Below are 20,119 nucleotides of genomic sequence, written 5' to 3' on the forward strand. Positions count from 1 at the left end.
TAGGTGTTGGCAACTCGGAAACTGCCAATTTTCCACTCCTGGTATGTAGATATCTGAATGCTGGAATGTTATTCTCCATCCAGGAAGGAATCTGTTTCCTTCAGAGCTGCCTGACTTCTGGTAACCCCTTGGTGGTTTCTGTAGGCCACAGCCGAGGCATTGTGTGACTGCACCCTGACTGGGTAGCTGTGTAGGAGAGGGGTCCAGAGTTCGAAGAGACAGTCTTTATGGGATTGGTTTGGGGGGGGGGGGGTTTATGCAGATTCTAAGGCTGAAAGATCCAACATCCTATGGAGATTTTAGCCTGCCTGAACAGCAGCAGTAAGCAAACCAGAGAAGCGATCAATTTGTCCAACATATTGATAATGCTGAGCTGCAAGGTCTTGAGTGGAACTGCCTAGAAGGAGGCTACTATGAAGTTACCATTTTAGAAGTGAGTCAGGGATGTCTGACTGATCTGAAAGTTCAAAAATGAAACCTCAGGGAAGATATCTTTTCCAGTCCCAGATACTCTAGTCCACAGGTTTGACACCGGCAGCCCTCCAGCTGTTTCAAAACTACAAGTCCCATGAGGCACTGCAAGGTTGACAGTTACAACCATGACTCCCAAAAGGTAGAGGCATGATGGGACTTGCTGTTTAGCAACAGCTGGAGAGCTGCCAGTTTGACAACCCTGCTCTAGTCGATCAGAAGGCTAGAGAGAAGACTTTTTACAAATGATCAGCCATCCAAAAGATTGAAGGAGCTACACTAGTACATTGGAGAATAGAACAGTGGCTGAAGAATTTTTCAGCAGAATGCAATCAAGGTATCACGTGAAACAGAATAGGAGCCAGCACTTTTGTGAAGTATCTTGGTGCAGAAGAAAGCCCAAAAGTCAGGGCAACAAATTGAAAGCATTGGCCTCTCACAGAAAAGAGTAGAGTGCATTGATGTGTGGGAAAAAATGGGAATAACATAGGCATCTTGGATGTTCATTCATGCCAGAAATTCCCCTGGCCTGAGAGAAGTGATGACAGATTTTGCTGGCCCCAAGTGGAATTTTGGAACAGGCAGGTATTGGTTTAAGGATTTTAATTAAAAAAAACGGGGCTCTGTTCAGTTTTGGAACTGTGAATAGGTTTGAGTTTAAACCTATGTTTGAGGTGAAGCTGGCAGATTGTAGGTAAGGAATCGAGGAAAGGGCAGGGGCAGAAACTGTATTCTGTAGTCAGTGGAAATGACAGATTGCATCTAGTGGTCCAGGACAGATGTCCCACATTTCAAAAGGGTGAGGGCACCCCATCATTGTGAAAAGGGCTTTTTGTAGGCTTGGAGGATTTTGGAATCCAAGGCCGGCAATAAAAGGATGGCCCCGCTTATGATCTAAAGAAAAATGCCTGACTGGAGCAAAACAACCTCTTTCGATGTAAAGAGGTAGAAGTACCAGCAGGTGTGGACTCTTCTGTGGGGTAGAAGCATTTTCCCCTATTAACTTAATGATAAATTTTGTGTCTTTTGCAAACAGACTCAGCCAACCAAGCCTTTAACCACAACATTCTGCTTATTTTCAGAGAGCAGTGACATCTAAGAGGAAAATAGAAGCTCCAAAGGCAAGAGTTGTAACTGTTCCAGGAGCACAGGGGTCGTGTTCTGTATTCATTTTTCCAGTTAGCAACAGTCTTGCAAGTGGACATAGCCAAAATTGGCCAATGGTAAGGCAGAACCAGAGAGCAAAGATTGCCTTCAATAAGGTTTCAAAACACCTATTAATAGAATCCTTAAAGCTGGGAACGTCCACAACAGAGATAGTAAAGTATTTGTTGATAGGATCCACTACCAGGACAGACCATGAAAGGGAGCAACATTAGAGGAAGGGAGCAGTGTCATTGCAGGACCTTGCCCCAGACCAGGGGAACAGTTATCACCCTGATTGTTTCCCTGGTTTGCCTTGGTGCTCTCTGTAGCAGGAAAGCTATTGGGCCCTTTTTTCAACACCTAGACTCCACTACTGCTAAGTGAATTACCTGGGGTGTGATCATGAATGAATGCAGAATGAGAGGATATGGGCGTGTACAGGAAGGGAGCCGTGACAACCAAGGTGCTGACCAAGGACTTGAAGATGTGTTTTTGGAATAAAGGCAGTCTATTGGTAGAAATGGCAAGCATCGACCAGACAGGGTACTGCAACTAGGCCACCATGCATGCATTAAGCGCTGTGTAGGAAAATCGTCAGATTTAAAAAAATTAAAAGTTATTTACTAACATTACCTACCTCCAATGTGGAAGAGACATTTATTGAAAGCGATAACACAATAGAGTGACTAAAACCCCATGGTTATAATACAGTGGGGCACTGTTTTTCCTTATCCACACTGCAGATTTCCTTGGAAAAGCCCAAACGTCAACCATAATTGTGGGCATACCACTAAAAAAAAAAAAAAAAAAAAAAGGGCCCTGCACCTGTAAATTGCCCCCCAGTTATTCACATGTATCAAGGAGAGAGCCAAATGCAGGATCCAATGTCCAGAACAAACATAGGCCAGCACCGCTGTTACAAGATGTACATTGAGGGTAACCCCTCCAGAAACAGCTATCGAGCCTTGAGGCAATCAGTAACTGGAATTTGATACAAGTATTAGTGAAAGCAGGGAATAGACAAAGAGAAGGAATGGTTGACAAAACTTCTTCATGGGTGAAGATGCCCATGACCTAAGGACACTAGCAAAAAACTGGAGGCCCTCAGAGAGGGTTGGGCAATATAAGGTGCACTGGAGAGTTTCCCAGCAAAGTTTTTCCAGTGTCCATTCACCTGAAGGTAGCAACATAAAAACTATAATTTATGAATACAAGGCCTGCATGACTGAGATTAAAGTTTTAGTCTTCCAATATAGAAGGGCAACTTTTTGTGCCTGCCTTAAGAGTGAGCATAGTGGCTCTCAAAGCTTACAGTGTTGACTTTGGAAAGCTTCTGAAACCTGTGCTAGTATTTAGAAAGGCAGGGAAGTGAAGGACTCGGCAATCTCAACAGAATGATAGTAAAACCATGGTTAAAAAATGGGAAGATGAGAAGTAATGAACTTCCCCATATTACCTTGTCTACGCCTGCACTTAAAATAAAATTTCCTTTCTTGTTCCATTTCAAGGCAAATATAGGTCCTTTGTGTTGCCCCAAGGTGCTTGCAAGGTTTCCTGCAGATTAGAGTGAGTGCTTGTAATAATTAAATGATTAATCAAATGCAGCAAGTATACAGTTTACATATTTGCTTTGTCTATTCCTCAGAAATAAATATACATATAATACTTAAAAACACAGTAAAGAAAACAATATTAAGGTAACAAGAAGGTTGCCTCCCTTTAAGAAAAACTGCCAACACTTTCAGATTCTGTACAACCTGCTAGCCCTGCATGCAGCAGAGTTAGCCACTAATAAAATCCAATACAAGCAACAAGCTCTCATTAGCTTAAAGCTTGTTTACTGCTGCCAATAAAACACCTCCTGGTGGGGAAGAAGTACCAATTTCACTGGAAGACTCACTCTTCAGTGCACACTCTGAGCTTTAGTTCTACCAAAAGAGGCAGAATTGCTACAACTACAGCAATTTACAGGAACAATTATCCAGATTAGAAGATATAGTGCACGATATATTAAGAATGCAGCCTGCAGAACTATACAGTAAAAAATGTAAGGCACAATGAATAATGGGGAAAAGAGTTGCAACAGATTTTGCTTCAATATAAAATTGCAACTACTCTCTTTATTCTTCAAGGCATCTGCTTTCAGAAAATATATAATGCCCTGGGGTTTTAAGTAATTTTATGGTCAAAAATACAAAAAATTGCTCTAGTGTGGAGGTAGTTAAAAACACAACTACAAAAAAAGTGCTTACCATCTTTTGTCCATATTCTGGCAAAGCCATCATAGGATCCAGTTGCTAGAAGTGTTCCTTCACTCTGTTAATATAAACCATGAAAATAACACTAGGATTAACCATAACCTCTAATTTACTATGACCGTTGACCTGATCTAAATGCATAGCTGTGTGTGTGTGTGTGTTTTTTTTTACCTTACTGCACATACTAACACTCATTGACCACTTTAGGAGTCCTTTGTAAGACTTGCTGAGTTATTTTGATATATTTACTCGAGAGCTTTCTGCTGCATCGGAACAGTGTATGGTCAAACGTTATCACTTTATAGAAAAGATTAGCAGAGCTTACAAAACTCCTAAAGCAACTGAAAATAGTGTTAATAGGAGTATTAAAGTTTAAATAAAAACAAGAAAAGCTGTGAAATGACGGGTTTATTCATTCACTCTTGTGAAAAAGAATAGCTTAAAGCTGTAAACCCAACCACTCTAAGTGAAAAAAGGTAATGATTATAATATTAATATAAAAAAACAAAAAAAAGAAATACAGCGAGTGAAAAAAAGTATTGGAACACGTCACCATTTTTCTCAGTAAATATATTTCTAAAGGTGCTACTCGCATGAAATTTTCACCATGTCAGTAACAACCCATGCAATCTATACATACAAAGAAACCAAAACAAATAAAGTTCAGAAATTAAGTTATGTGTAATAAAAATGGAATGACACAGGGAAAGTATTGAACACATGAAGAAAGCGAGGTGCAAAAAGGCACGGAAAGCCAGGACACCAGCTGAAATCTATCAGTAATTAGAAAGCAATCCTGCCCCTTTGTCAGTGCAAATTAATATCAGCTGGTTCAATCTCAAGTGAAGGCCTATAAAAAGGTGTCTCATTGCCGAGGTGTCACACAAAAAGCAAAGAGCTCTCTCAAGTCATTTTTGCAAAACATACTGATGACACTGGTTACAAAATGATTTCTGAACTTCTTTATGTTCCAGTGAGCACTGTTGGGGCCATAATCTGGAAGTGGAAAGAACATAATTTCATCATAAACCGGCCACGACCCGGAGCTCCGTTTTCTGACAGAGGAGTAAAAAGAATTATCAGAAGAGTTGTTCAAGAGCCAAGGAACACTTGTGGAGAGCTTCAGAAAGACCTGGAATTAGCAGGTACAATTTTTTCAAAGAAAACAAGAAGTGATGCACTCAACCGCCATGGCCTGTGTGTACGCTTATCACGCAAGACTCCACTGTTGAAGAAGAAGCAAGCTGAAGCTCGTTTAAAGTTTGCTGCACAACATTTAGACTAGTCTGTGAAATACTGAGAGAATAAATTCTGGTCAGATGAGACAAAAATGTTACTCTTTGGATGCCATAATACAAACCACGTTTGGAGGTCAAATGGCACTGCACATCACCCCAAAAACACCATACCAACAGTGAAGTTTTGAGGTGGGAACATCATTGTGTGGGGCTGTTTTTTAGCATACGGTATTGGTAAACTTCATATCACTGAAGGATGAATGGAAAAATGTACCAAAACATGCTTGATAAAAATCTGCTGCCATCTACCAGGATGATGAAGATGAAATGAAGGTGGACATGTCAGCAAGACAATGACCCAAACCCAAAGCCAAGGGATCTCTCAATTGGTTCAAAGAAAGAAAGCAAAGCTGCTAGAATGGCCCAGTCAACAACCTGACTTGAATTCAATAGAAAATCTATGGAAAGAACTAAAAGATCTAAGTTCACAGAAGAGGCCCACAGAACATTCAAGAATTGAAGACTGTGTGGAAGAATGGGACAAAATCACACCAGAGCAATGCATGAGACTAGTTTCTCCATACAGAAGGCGTCTTGAAGCTGTCATTACTAACAAAGGATTTTGTATGAAGTATTAAATAAATTTCAGTTAGTGCGTTTGGTACTTTTTCCCTGTGTCCTTCCATTTTATTACACATAATTATTTTCTGAACTTATTTGTTTTGGTTTCTTCGTATGTATGGATTGCACAAGTTTTTACTGACATGTGGTTAAAATTTAATGCCATTAGCACCTTTATAAATACAATCAGAGCGGATTCCCACACGTGCAGTGTGAACTGAAGCTCAGGTATCTCAGCTAATTGATATAGTAGTTGTTCAGCGGTTCATGTCAGGTTTACGTCAGGTTCAGGGCAGGATTAGCTCAGGATCTTATCCTGTTCACACATAAGCGGTTTAGAAACCGTTCCCATAGAAGTCAATAGCCTGTAATCCGCACCTGAACCTGAAGGCACTGCTCAGAAATCACACATGACTCTTTTTCAAACTTCACTGAATCCGCACCGCCAGTGCATTGGACATATGTGAACAGGCACCATAGGAAGCAATGTTTTTTCACATCATGCGGACTGGATGTGGTTCAAACCACATCCAATCCGCACATATGTGAACCAGCACTTACTGAAAAAAATGGTGAGGCGTTCGATACTCATTTCATCCGCTGTATGATGCAATCTGTCACCAACGGTCTTTGCTTTTCTGAGTCTCCCCATAACTTATTTTTTACCTGTTGATCTTGCGGTTATCTTCCTTGACTAAACTGTACAGCAAAAATGGAACTTAGAGGATTTAGACAAACCATTCAACAATCACAGGGGTGTTTACTATGGTTCACTTTCAGTCATTTAGTTAAAACTTTTATCCCAAAAGGCTTCAATTTGTCACTTATGTAAACTCCATCTAAATCTACTAGTTCATCTTATACTTCCCTGTCAAGACTAAAATATCAAACCACGAGAGCAAAGACACCAAAATTCATATAAAAGGTTTTGACTTACATTCCAATCTAAGGAGGTTACATCCTTGTTACTAGGAACATCTTGTCCACCCTCTCGTATACAGTGTCTAAGGACCAGCTGTGTTGAACCACTAGTGCTGTTTTCACTAAGATTCCATATCCGTGCTGTCGAATCACCTGACCTGGAGATGAACAATTCAGAATAGAGAACTTGGTTAAAATAATGTCTCTTCATATGGAATGAAAGCACACGTGGCAATAGATAGAAACATTTTGCTTCATTCTGAAATGCATCTAAAGTAAAAAATACGCCCTTGTTTCAACACGGTATAGTGTGTGTGTGCACGATTACATTAGGGACATTAGAATCTAACAAGCTCTGGGACTGAAATGAATGTCTATGTTCAGTGTAATGTATCCATCAAAAAAAAAAAAAAAAAACCAACTTACCTTAGACTGTATAGGCCCCTTGAGGGTTAGGGACTGATGTGAATGTACTAACTCATATATATATATATATATATATATATATATATACCGTATTTTTCGCTCCATAAGACGCACCTGACCTTAAGACGCACCTAGGTTTTAGAGGTGAAAAACAAGAAAAAAAAATATTCTGAACCAATGGACTGCAGACACAGTACAGGGGATGACCAGAGACTGCGGACACAGTACAGGAGATGACCAGAGACTGCGGACACAGTACAGGAGATGACCAGAGACTGCAGAAATAGTGCAGGAGATGACCAGAGACTGCAGACACAGTACAGGAGATGACCAGAGACTGCGGACACAGTACAGGAGATGACCAGAGACTGCGGACACAGTACAGGAGATGACCAGAGACTGCGGACACAGTACAGGAGATGACCAGAGACTGCAGAAACAGTGCAGGAGATGACCAGAGACTGCGGACACAGTGCAGGAGATGACCAGAGACTGCGGACATAGTACAGGAGATGACCAGAGACTGCGGACATAGTGCAGATGACCAGAGACTGCGGACACAGTACAGGGAATGACCAGAGACTGCGGACACAGTACAGGGAATGACCAGAGACTGCGGACACAGTACAGGGAATGACCAGAGACTGCGGACACAGTGCAGGGGATGACCAGAGACTGCGGACACAGTACAGGGGATGACCAGAGACTGCGGACACAGTGCAGGAGATGACCAGAGACTGTGGACACAGTACAGGGAATGACCAGAGACTGCGGACAGTGCAGGGAATGACCAGAGACTGCGGACAGTGCAGGGAATGACCAGAGACTGCAGACAGTGCAGGGAATGACCAGAGACTGCGGACACAGTGCATTGAATGACCAGAGACTGCGGACAGTGCAGGGAATGACCAGAGACTGCAGACAGTACAGGGAATGTCCAGAGACTGCAGACAGTGCAGGGGATTACCAGAGACTGCTGACCTTTGGGAAGGGAGGGGGAGCGGTTACCTGAATTTGACAGGTACCCGCTCCCACTTCCGCGGAGTTGCCTTTCCTCTTCTTCCCGGGCCGGCTTCTGTGACAGCCGGGTGCCCACTGCGCAGGTGCGAGAAGCACTTCGCTTTGTGAATGGCCCGGCGCCTTCTGGGACCCTTCATGTGTCCCAGAAGACACCGGATCATTCACAAAGCGCAGCACATGCGCAGTGGGCACCCGGCTGTCACAGAAGCCAGCGCGGGAAGACTGTGCAGCGCTGGAGCGAGGAACAGGTAAGGCCCTGCAGGAGACAACAGCTGAGCGGCCGGCCCGGTATTCTGACATGGTGGTGCAAAAATACCGGACCGGCCGCTTTATATTCGCTCCATAAGACGCACTGACATTTTCCCCCCTTTTTGGGGGGGAAAAAAGTGCGTCTTATGGTGCGAAAAATACGGTATATATATATATACAGTCATGGCCGAAATTGTTGGCACCCTTGATATTTTTCCTGAAAATCAAGTATTTCACACAAAAAAGGTATTGCATTAACACATGTTTTGCTATACACATGTTTATTCCCTTTGTATGTATTGGAACAAATATAAAACAGAGGCAGAAAAGCAAATATGACAATGTCACACAAAACCCCAAAAATGGGCTGGACAAAAGTATTGGCACCCTTAACTTAATATTTGGTTGCACACCCTTTGGAAAACATAACTGAAATCAGTCGCTTCCTATAACCATCAATAAGCTTCTGACACCTCTCACCCGGAATTTTGGACCACTCTTCCTTTGCAAACAGCTCCAGGTCTCTCTTATTGGAAGGACACCTTTTCCCAACAGCAATTTTAAGATCTCTCCACAGGTGTTCAATGGGATTTAGATCTGGGCTCATTGCTGGCCACTTCAGAACTCTCCAGCGCTTCTTTGCCATCCATTTCTGAGTGCTTTTTGACGTATGTTTGGGGTCATTGTCCTGCTGGAAGACCCAGGATCTTGGACGCAAACCCAGCTTTCTGACACTGGGCCCTACAGTGCGACCCAAAATCCTTTGGTAATCCTCAGATTTCATGATGCCTTGCACACAGTCAAGGCACCCAGTGCCAGAGGCAGCAAAACAACCCCAAAACATCATTGAACCTCCACCATATTTTACCGTAGGTACTGTGTTTTGTTCTTTGTAGGCCTCATTCCGTTTTCGGTAAACAGTAGAATGATGTGCTTTACCGAAAAGCTCTATCTTGGTCTCATCTGTCCACAAGACGTTTTCCCAGAAGGCTTTTGGCTTACTCAAGTACATTTTGGCAAACTGTAGTCTTGCTTTTTTATGTCTCTGTGTCAGCAGTGGGGTCCTCCTGGGTCTCCTGCCATAGCGTTTCATTTCATTTAAATGTCGACGGATAGTTCGCGCTGACACTGATGCTCCCTGAGCCTGCAGGACAGCTTGAATGTCTTTGGAACATGTTTGGGGCTGCTTATCCACCATCCGGACTATTCTGCGTTGCAATCTTTCATCAATTTTCCTCATCCGTCCACGACCAGGGAGATTAGCTACAGTGCCATGGGTTGCAAACTTCTTGATAATGTTGCGCACTGTGGACAAAGGCAAATCTAGTTCTCTGGAGATGGACTTGTAACCTTGAGATTGTTGATATTTTGCCACAATTTTGGTTCTCAGGTCCTCAGACAGTTCTCGTCTCCTCTTTCTGTTGTCCATGCTTAGTGTGGCACAGACAGACACACAATGCAAAGGTTAAGTGAACGTCTCTCCTTTTTATCTGCTTTCAGGTGTGATTTCTATATTGCCCACACCTGTTACTTGCCCCAGGTGAGTTTACAGGAGCATCACATGCTTGTAACATTCTTATTTATCCGCAGTTGTGAAAGGGTGCCAATACTTTTGTCCAGCCCATTTTTGGAGGTTTGTGTGACATTATGTCGAATTTGCTTTCTTTCCTCCCTTTTTTTGTTTTGTCCCAATACACACAAAGGGAATAAACATGTGTATAGCAAAACATGTGTTAATGCAATACGTTTCGTGAGAAATACATGATTTCCTGGAGAAATATCAAGGGTGCCAACAATTTCGGCCATGACTGTATATATATATATATATATATATATATATATACACATGTAAAGTGCTGCTTACATTGATGGTGCTATATAAGTACCAGAAATAAATGCAAATAAATAAACTTACCCTGATGCCAATAGATCACTAACTGGGTTCCAGGCACAAATAAACACTTCTGATTCATGACCACGTAATACTACTGCTTTGCTAGATGGGATTTCTACATCTCCATCAACTTCCATCATATCAGTGTGGTTATCTATAAAAAAAAAAAAAATAAACTTAAACGTAAATTCACATACACGTTACAGACACAGCAGCCCAATTTCTAAAACGGTCTAAAACTCGAGGTGCAACAAAGTGAAGCTACACAACAAAAACTCAACTGCTAAATTAAATTTAAAAAGACATTCCAAATTTGATGCATTTTGTACAATAAATTAATTTCCACAGCATACCGGAAATAAACTTACTTCTTACCTTTTAGATGTTTCCTAGGAGAAAGTGTCATGAGAGATTGCAGGCATTCCCAAAATGTTTCAGAGCGAGTCCTTCCTAATAGGTGAGGACTAGCTGAGTTTTCTCTTAATAATATACAACACAGAAGCCATACTTTCAAATAGTTAATTATGGCACACAGAGCTCCCCTGCTTCCTCAAACAAAAAGAGCTAAGTATTTTTCAGTGTTTGAGCTTATCAGAAAGAGCATCTAAATAGTAAAATGTAATTTTAAAATGCTTTTTTTTTTTTTTAAAGTTACATTTTATTAAAAAAAGGCCACGTAACAAGCACTCTAAGACGTAGTTCACATCTGTGCAGTCGTGCAGGCTGCGATTCACGTGGCCATGAAAGCCCATTCATTGGGATGTACTCCCATGCCCCAGGACACGCAGGGAAAAAGTTCCTGCACTACTTTGGAAATTGCATCCCGCATGGGAACCGAGGTTCCCAGTACAGTTGCGATTTCTAATGCAGGCGGCATGCCATTAGAATCAATGGCACCCGCCTGTGGGTCCCGCATTCCTTTGTGCGGATGGGTGCGGCTGCAGGTATTTGTGCGAGTCGCGCAGCAGCACCACTCGCACATATGTGAAACCAGGGGTACAGGATTATCGGCTGCAAAAGTGGAAATAAACTTTAAAGCTGAACTCCAGAAATTCAGCTACTTTGTAAAATGTTTGGGTATATGGTATACTATGGGTTGAGTCCAACGATGTGCATACCACCTTGTGTTATCTATTCAATTTACATCTGACAATTGTATAGAGCTCTGACAGCACAGCTATCACTACACACCTGGAGAGATTCGGTGTTCTCACACACATCAGCTCTGCCTACCCCTCACCTCTGCTGTTCATTCACAGAAACCTCTATATTCTGTGAATGAGTTCATTTAACCCCCCTGGCGGTATTCCCGAGTGTAGCTTGGGGTAAAGTTTCAGTACCACAAGCGGTAACCCCGAGCTACACTCGGGCTTACCATGCGGCGCTGCTTCGGGATATGTTTTTCCCTTACCTTGTCCTGCGCTCCCGCGATGTCCCTCCTGCAGTGTCCCCGCAAATGTCCTCTGACGGATGCAGTCATCTGTCTTCTGGGTTCCGTCCCCTGCGACGTCGGGACGTACGGGGGACGGAACTGGCGGGAAATTTGAAAATGACAAAAAGTGACATTCACTAAATACACTAAAATCACATAGTAAAAAATTGCTGTATCAAACCACTTCACATACATTTTGTCCCTAGTGCTTTGTCTTGTGCCCTGCCTGCATTTTCTCTGTTCTTTCTGCCCGGAAACTGAGAAACGTCCATGGCGTCCAAAAAGTGTCCCTTTAGGTCATAATCGGTTTTAGACCAGCTAGAGAACAGCGATAGTAAATCAGAACCACTTGCAGAATTGAGTGATAATGATTCGTGGGGAAATTCGTCATCAGACACTGAAAACGATTTTGCGACTTTGCTCAGTGATGTGCGAACTTGGCGCTATATTTCAAATTTCAGTGTTTTTGGTTTGATTACATTATTGAATTAAATTTATTATATTTTTTATGATTATTTATTAAATTATAATTTATGATTTCGTGTTTCAAATTTTATCATACCCGGGATGTTTACTAGACTCCTGTTTGGACAGATATCAGTGAGTTATTCCTAAAAATTACAGGCCTACAATAAAAAAAAAAATACATATTTCCATGCAAAAAAATGTACCGCTTTGAGCACAGAAATATTGACATAATCAGACCGCTAGGGAGGTTAATACAAAGCATTTTGTGATTGGGTGGGCAGGAGGGAGGGAGGGTCAGACAAAGCAGTTGTATGATACTATGCAGCCACAGGTGCTGAGACCAGAAGACCTAGTGTGGGAGTGTCAGAAATATAGTTATATCTATGCTCCGGTCACTCAGAGAAAAATGTAATTAGTCGATGAAGTGGCAGCACCTCGTTGGACTTAACATCTAATAATCAAGCACAATATACAAAGCTTACAAATTCCTGGAGTTAAACTTTAAGGCCAAACATGGCAAAAACCCTTCTGAAAAATGGGAAAAATTAACTATGTTAAGATGGTCAACTCTCATCAATAACGTCATGATATTTTACTTTAAAACTAGGCATCATTACATATATTGACTCTGCATGCTGGAATCTAGAGAGAAAATGATTATTGCAAGAGATTAGTTAGAATATAAACTAATACTTTTCAAACATGCAGGGCCTTTATTAAACAGTTGTCAAACACAAAGTATACAACTACGGTAATTTGCTTTGCTGTTTTTTCAAAACAGGCCTGAAAGAAAATTAAAAAAAAAAAAAAAAAGCCAGTGTTTGGTTCCTTTTTTTTTTTTTGCTTGTTTGTTTTCCAAGCAATACAACTGAGGGGTGGGCAACACAGTAGACAATACAAAACAAGCCCAAGCAAAATCAAGTTTGAAGCACTTTACAGCTAAGCTGGCAACAGCAGAGGCCCGAATATCCACTTGACAAAACTTCACAAACATGTGAACAGAGGACCAGGTGACGACCTTGCATATCTGAAAAAGACACCTACTGCAGATAAGTCCAAGAGGCCCTGACTGAATAAGCCTTACAGAGCAAGGAGAAATCCTATCCTTCAAGGCATAAGCATTAGTGATTAACTTGTTTAGTCCTGCAGGTAGGACAAACAGGGAACCAAAATAAGGATGGAGGCAGTGCCAGAAAGGAAAACCCACACATCTAAATATAAAGATACCTCCTTTTGGAGAAGGAAAGATGACGCCCTAATTAAGGAAACAGGTGATTAAGGAATCAGGAGATAAAACACTTTAGGGTACTTTCACACAGGCGTTTACGGATGAAAATCCATGTATTTCTATGGACTAGCGGATGTAAACTGATGATCATCTGTTTACATCCACTAGCCGCTTAAGGACCGCCCTATAGAAGATATACAGCTACAGGGCAGCACCTGTGTGCAGAATCCTGTATATATACGTAATTCTGCATTTCCGGGTAGGGGCACGCGGTGATTACCAGCGATCAACGACGGGGAGGAATATTGTTTTGTTTACAATCTTCCTCCACGTCAGCTCGAGCACACTGCTCGGGATGGCTGTGCACAGTACAGCCATCCCGATCAGTGTCCTTACAGTGAAGAACACCACCCCCCTACTAAAACACTCCCAACACACAGTTAACCCTTTGATCGCCCCTCAACATTAACCCTTTCCTACCCAGTGCCATTAGTGCAGTGTCAGTGCTTTTTTTTTGTTTAGAACTGATCACTGTATTGGTGTCACTGAGGTGTCAGTGACACCAAGTTAGTCCCCCCCCCTCCAGTGTCAGAATGTCTGCCACAGTCCAGCTTAAAGCTGCTGATTGCCATTACGAATAGAAAAAAAAAAAAATCCCATGATCTATACCACCATTTGTAAATGCTATAACTTTCATACAAAACCAATTAATTTACACGTATTGGGGTTTTTTTTTAGCAAAGACATGTAGCAAAATACATTTTGGCCTAAATTTATGACGAAACGTAATTTTTTTATTTTTTTTACTGGACAGGTTTAATAGCAAAAAGTCAAAAATATTGTTTTTTTTCTCAAAATTGTCAGTCTTTTTTTGCTTATAGCGCAAAAAATAAAACTGCACAGGCAATCAAATACCACCAAAAGAAAGCTGGGGGAAAAAAAAAAAAAAGGACGTAAATTTAATTTGGGTGCAGCATTGCATGACTGTGCAATCATTAAAGTAACACAGTGCCACAACGCAAAAAAATGGCCTGGTCATGAAGGGGGGGTAAATCCTCAGTAGGGCAAGTGGTTAATGTTTGAATCTCTTCACATCCATTTTTTTGAACAGAAGAAAACCCTATTTTTCTTCCATAAAAAAAACAGTCAGTTTCTGCATTTATGGACTGAGGCCTGGTGCCTCAAAACCACCTTGCCTTTATGAAGAAGGTTCCTTACAAAATAGGCTGCCAATTTTGAACCCCATCTAGCTGAAGTGATAGCCAAAAAAAAAAACAAAAAAAAACCCCTTATGAAAAAGATCTACCAAAGGAAAAACCTGACTGGGCTCAAATGGGGGATTCTGTAGAGCAGAACGAACCAAAATTGAGGTGAACAAACAGGGGTAGCAATGTGAACCACCCCTTGAACAAATGCCTTCACCAGGGAATGAATAGCCAGCAGTCTCTGAAAGCAAATAGCCAATACAAGAGACTCTAATATGGGCATTGGCCAATACTGAGACTTAAAGTGTTACTAAATACAGGGCCCTGCATTCACTAGATCTGGTCTCCCACAGTAAACAGAACATGGAAATGCAATTAGTTTAGTAAATATATACTGCTAAATACCTTTTATCATCAGAGCAGTCTTATGACTTCTATCAGTGTTCAGCAGAGCACTGGTTAAAGCTTTTAGGAGTTTTCTCTAGGAGGATGCAGAACCCCTGACCTCTGTCTGGGCAGTGCTGAATGGCCCTGTGCTGATCACATGCACTCTCCCAAGGAAAAAAAAAACACATTAGAAAAAAAAACCCTCTCTAGCAATACACACCCAATTGAGCATGTGCAGTGTATCCACATATGTCTTATCAGTAGATAAGGAGATATTAGGAGAAGGGGAGGATCAGAGAAGTCAGGATCAAACAGCATTTTTACATAATGGAGAGGATTAACCCCTTAGGTTCCACGGTAAGTATAACAAGCATGTTTTACTGCATATACAGACTGATTTTACTGTTGTGGGTTTAGTAACACTAACCATAAAACTTTTAAAGTGTAATTGCAATAATGCAGTAGTATGCACAGGGATCCATTCATCACAATTGTTTTTAAATTGTGACAGCAACTGTGGAGAAAAAGGTCCCCCGCTAGCTGTCACAATGGGGAGCAAGGGCCAATCCATTCAGAACATGTCACACCCTGAAGTTGTGTGTAACATGTTACGAAAAGGTGAACTTGTCTTTTAAAGGGAGCTGAATTGTCATATCAATGGTGGAACACAAGACCAAAGAGACAGTAGTGGAGGAGTCCAGGAGGTCATTTAGGTATCCCATGAGATGAATGCCCCTGAGTTCTTAGGAGGGCAAGGGGTGGAGCAAGCACCTTTATAAGGTCTCTCAGTGCAGAACATGTTCTTCCCGCAAAAAAAAAAAAAAAAACACACCATAAAAAAGGTTTGTGTACAAAGATGGGGAAAGTGAAGGCAGACATCTTGAATGTCCACTTATGCAAGAAATTCCCCTGATCTGAGTGAAGTGGAAACAGATCTTGTGGACTCTGTACAGAAATTGAGGACAAGCATTTAGGGATTTTAGGTCTAAAACAGGGTAATTCAGTTTTGCGAATGTGAATAGATTTGCATAAAAACCTTTGCATCTTTCTTCTACAGAAACTGGTATTACCATTCCTTGTGCCTGCAGTTTGTGCAGTGCTACTCCCAGGTCTGCCTGTCTTTGAGATGAAGCTGGCAGATTGGTAGGAAGGAAATGAGAAGGGATAGGTACTTCTTTAAAAAAAAAAAAAAAAAAAAAAAAAAAAAAAAAAAAAATGGTTTACATACCTGTAAATTCCGTATCAGTACAGGACACAGACTGAGTATTCACAGACCATGAGTTATAGGTTGGTACCTTCAGATGACTGGACACCGACACTGGCAAGTATTTAGGACACGCCCCTTGGACATACCCTCTATAAACCTACACCAAGTCTATAAGACGACAGTTTATTTCTAGCAAGCAATGTAGCGTTACCAAGAAATACAAGGGAGGAAGGTCTGTCCTGTACTGTACTCCAAGATATAGAATTTATAGATAAGTCAAAATTCCACTATCTTAATCATACAGTACAGGACACAGGCAGCATATTCATATTCCAAGAAATGAATGAGAAGGGGCTGCAACAATAAGGCAAACAGAACACTGTCAAAAAGACCAACAGCAAGGATCAAAAGACAAAATTTGGGGCTGAAAGCTGCGTCAGCAGAAAATTGGACATGCACCTGGAAGAACTTTGAAAAGGTATGTAGAGGATCAGGTGATGGCTTTATAAGCTGGGCCACAAAGAATTGGTGCCAGAATACAAAGGAAACACGCATTGACCTGGTGAAGTAAATGCGTAAAAGTGAAGGCGTTTTGTCCTTTACAGTGCAAGCTCTGTGAGTTGTCCTATTCACCTAGCGACAGTGGATTTTATAGCAGGATATCACTTTGCATGGTGATGAGGGCAGGACTAATAAGTCTTCGTAATAAAGGCTGCTTTGAGGTAAGCGCTGATGGCTCTGACTACATCCAGGCAGTGGATAGCAATTTTGAGTGCCTTGGAATAAGGCACAAATATAGAAAGACTGCCTTCATTGAGGTAGAAGGCGGATACCACCTTAGGAAGAAAAGATTATCCTGGGTGTAAGGCTACCTTATCTTTTGAAGAATGAGCTGTGACTCCCTACAAAAGAGCCGCTATCTCAGAGACATGTTTAACAGATGGTGATAGCAACCAAGGAGAACACTTTGCAGGATACATCATCTAGATGGATTTTACGAATTGGTTTAAAGGATGGTATTAGCAAGGGAGAGAGAATGAGATTGAGATTCCAATAAGCACAGGGTGCTATAAGGAGGGCTGATTGGAAATACACCTTGACTATAACTTTGACAAGGGAGAGATAGCACAGAGGTTGGAAAAGGCCAAAACCTTAGTTCTTAAGGCCAAGTTCTAGTCAAGACCTGATTGTGGAAAAGCCAAAATACAAGGCACAGAGCAGTCTCTTGGTTTTTAAGTCCAGGATAGGATGAACACTCCAGAGGGATTTCAAAGTACAATATTAGATCTTTCAGGAAGTGTCTTTCCTTGAAAGTAGGAATTACAGACTCTGAGACCCATTCGTCCTTTGAGACTTGGGCTTCAACAGCCATGCTGTTAAAAGTTTTCGACTGAAGCAGGATAGTATACAGAGAGCCCTAAGAGAGAACAGATCTGGCCTGCTGGGAAGAGTCCAGGGGATGTCTCCTAGTAGTCTGAGTATGTCTGTGTACTAGCTTCTTCTGGGCCACTTGGGTGCAATAAGAACCAATTGTTTCTTCTCTTGCTCTATTTTGTGGAGAATTCACACTGGAGGAAAGGCATAGATTAGGATGACCTGAGACCAGAGAATTAGAGGTATCCAATGCCAGTGCTAAAAGATCCTTCGTCCTGGCCACAAACTATGGTAGCTTGTTGTTGAATCTGGAGGTCAGAAAAACCAAATCTGGGGTTCCCCATCTCTAACCTATCAAGTTGAAGATGTTGAGATGAAGGGTCCATTCCCCTTTGTCCAGGTAGTGAAGACTGAGAAAATTTGTCTTTTGATGTCCACTCCTGGAATATGGACATCAGAGATCGCTGGACAGCGTTTCTCTGTCCTTCAAGGTGGCATGTCACCTGGTGCACCCCTGGTGGTTTATGTGGGCAACAGCTAAGGTGTTGCACCCAGATTGGGTGTTCAGTGTTGCAGTGCCATCCTTATTGCTCTGAGCTCCTGAATGTTAATGGGCAACTTGGCTTCCACCGATGACCATGTTCCCTGAATATGGATTGGTACACTCCCCCAGCCAGAAAGACTGGTATCTGTTATAAATTTCTACTGATAAGGAAGGAAAGACATCCCCATTGTTAAGTCTGGGCTGGAGATCCACCAAGTTAAGGAAACCTTTGCTAGGCTAGACAGGAGCAAGGGTAGGTCGAGAAGAAGCAGGTTTGCTCCATGCCAACAAGATGTTGTGTTGGAGAAGTCTTAAATGAAATTGGGCAAATGCAAAAGCTTCGAAGGAGCTAGAAGTCTCTTGGAAAATCTCAGAGGGATTTCTCTTTGACCTCATGTCCCAAGCTCTGAGAAAAAGTTTCTTTTCTGAGAGGAATATCTTTGCTGAGGATGTGTCCAGAATTAGATTCAAGTATTCCAGGCAAAGAGGTTGGAGAAAGGATTTTTGAAGTCAACCTGACGCATCTGAATTGTTCAGTACATGTTTGCAGATAGCTGGAGGGGAGAGGAGTCCTTCAGGAGGTCACCTAGATAACCCCGTGACCTGGATGCATTCTTAATAATGAAAGGACCTATGTGAATACTCTGGGAGCAAATGGAAGTGCAACAAACTGAAAGTGATTGCTTCCTAATGCACAGAGTTGAAAGTGGGTGGATAAATGTAAATATGCATATAGGAATCTTGTATATCTGCAGATAGCAAGTATTCCCTTTGTCTTACAGAAGCAATACATGACCTTCCAGATTACATGCAGAATTTTGAAATATAAAAAGGTATCTGCTAAGGGTTTTTAGGTCCAGGATAGACTGAATACCCCAGCTGGGCTTTGGTACCATGAACAGGTTTGAATAGAAATTTGAATCTGTCCTGTAGGGATTCTGGCACAACTACTCCCTGGGACAAGAGATGGTTCACAGCATTCTGCAAAGGTGATTGTCCCATCCTAAGCATTGAGATTGCTCTATGTCTTTAGGCAGTTTGAAATGTTTAACTGTGGAAGAACCTCGAACCTTCCCACCTGTGACATCTTTGATGAATTTTTCAATTGCCTCACAAGAGATGCCCTCCTTCAAGGGGTATTTCTGAGAGATTTTTTATTTTTTTTAAAAAAGGCAGCTTCAGCTGATAAGGCTTTGAGGTACAAGTCACTTCGCTTGTGAACGGATATTAGAGCCATTATGGAGTTTTCTGTCAATCTGTTTTAACACATACAATATGTTCAGTTAGGCCTTAGAATACAGGATCATGTTGGTGGTTCATTGCCCTAGTCCAGGTAACTGCAGTTTGACAGACAGAAATTGCCGCAAATCCAGGTTGCAGAGCTGGGTCTGCAAAGTGTAATTAAGACTTTAAAAGTGTATCAAGCTTCCTATCTGCAGAGAATTTGAATGTAGTAACATCTTCAATTGGCATAGTGAGATATTTAAAGAGATATCAGGATCTACTACTGGATCAGACCACTTTTTGAGAACGGTTTCCACTGGATAGAGTTCTGAAATGATTTTCAGAGGATTGAAAATATTTTCTGGATTGACCTAATAGTCGAAGATTACTCATTTTTAGGGATGCATCAATATCTCGGTGGCCGAAACATTTTGGCCGAAAACACCCCTATCGGCTGTTGGACAATATAGAAAAAAGCACCAATACAGGTGCCAAAAACAACCCGCCCCCTCGCCTGCCATCACAGGCCGCCACTCGGTAGTTCTCAGACTTATCTGAGAAACCACCGAACAATCCCGGTACTGGGCATAGAGATTAGTGAAGGCGAGATGGCCTCCACTCAGCTCTATGCCCTTGGAGGACTAGAGCAATGTCATTTCCAGTTCCGGCGGGTTTTTGTTTTGTTTTTTTAAAAGCACTAGATCAATGCCACAAACGCAAGAGCAATAATTCTAGCACTAGAACGCCTCTAAAAATTTCTGCAGGTTAGCAGTGTAAAGTTACAAAGCATCACCAATGGAGATTTT

At 41.7% G+C, this 20,119-nt stretch overlaps 1 protein-coding gene across 3 annotated transcripts in view; it reads right to left on the reverse strand.

Moving 5' to 3' along the window:
* Positions 1–20,119, reverse strand: part of TBL1XR1 (TBL1X/Y related 1) — a 218,196-nt gene that overhangs the window by 37,347 nt on the left and 160,730 nt on the right. For 2 of the 3 annotated variants that reach the window (XM_089675531.1, XM_089675533.1), the window contains exons 8-12: positions 11,656–11,775; positions 10,266–10,398; positions 6,672–6,813; positions 3,870–3,933; positions 3,074–3,171 (exon numbers count right to left, since the gene is read on the reverse strand). In XM_089675531.1, coding sequence (XP_089531657.1) covers positions 3,074–3,171; positions 3,870–3,933; positions 6,672–6,813; positions 10,266–10,398; positions 11,656–11,775 — 557 coding nt within the window. The remainder of the gene's footprint in view (positions 1–3,073; positions 3,172–3,869; positions 3,934–6,671; positions 6,814–10,265; positions 10,399–11,655; positions 11,776–20,119) is intronic. The other variant, XM_089675534.1, reaches the window with a different exon arrangement.

This window comes from Staurois parvus, unplaced genomic scaffold (assembly GCF_062004578.1).
Source record: "Staurois parvus isolate SC_StPar_1 unplaced genomic scaffold, SC_StPar_1.0 ptg000155l, whole genome shotgun sequence".
NCBI classification, from domain to species: Eukaryota; Metazoa; Chordata; class Amphibia; order Anura; family Ranidae; genus Staurois; species Staurois parvus.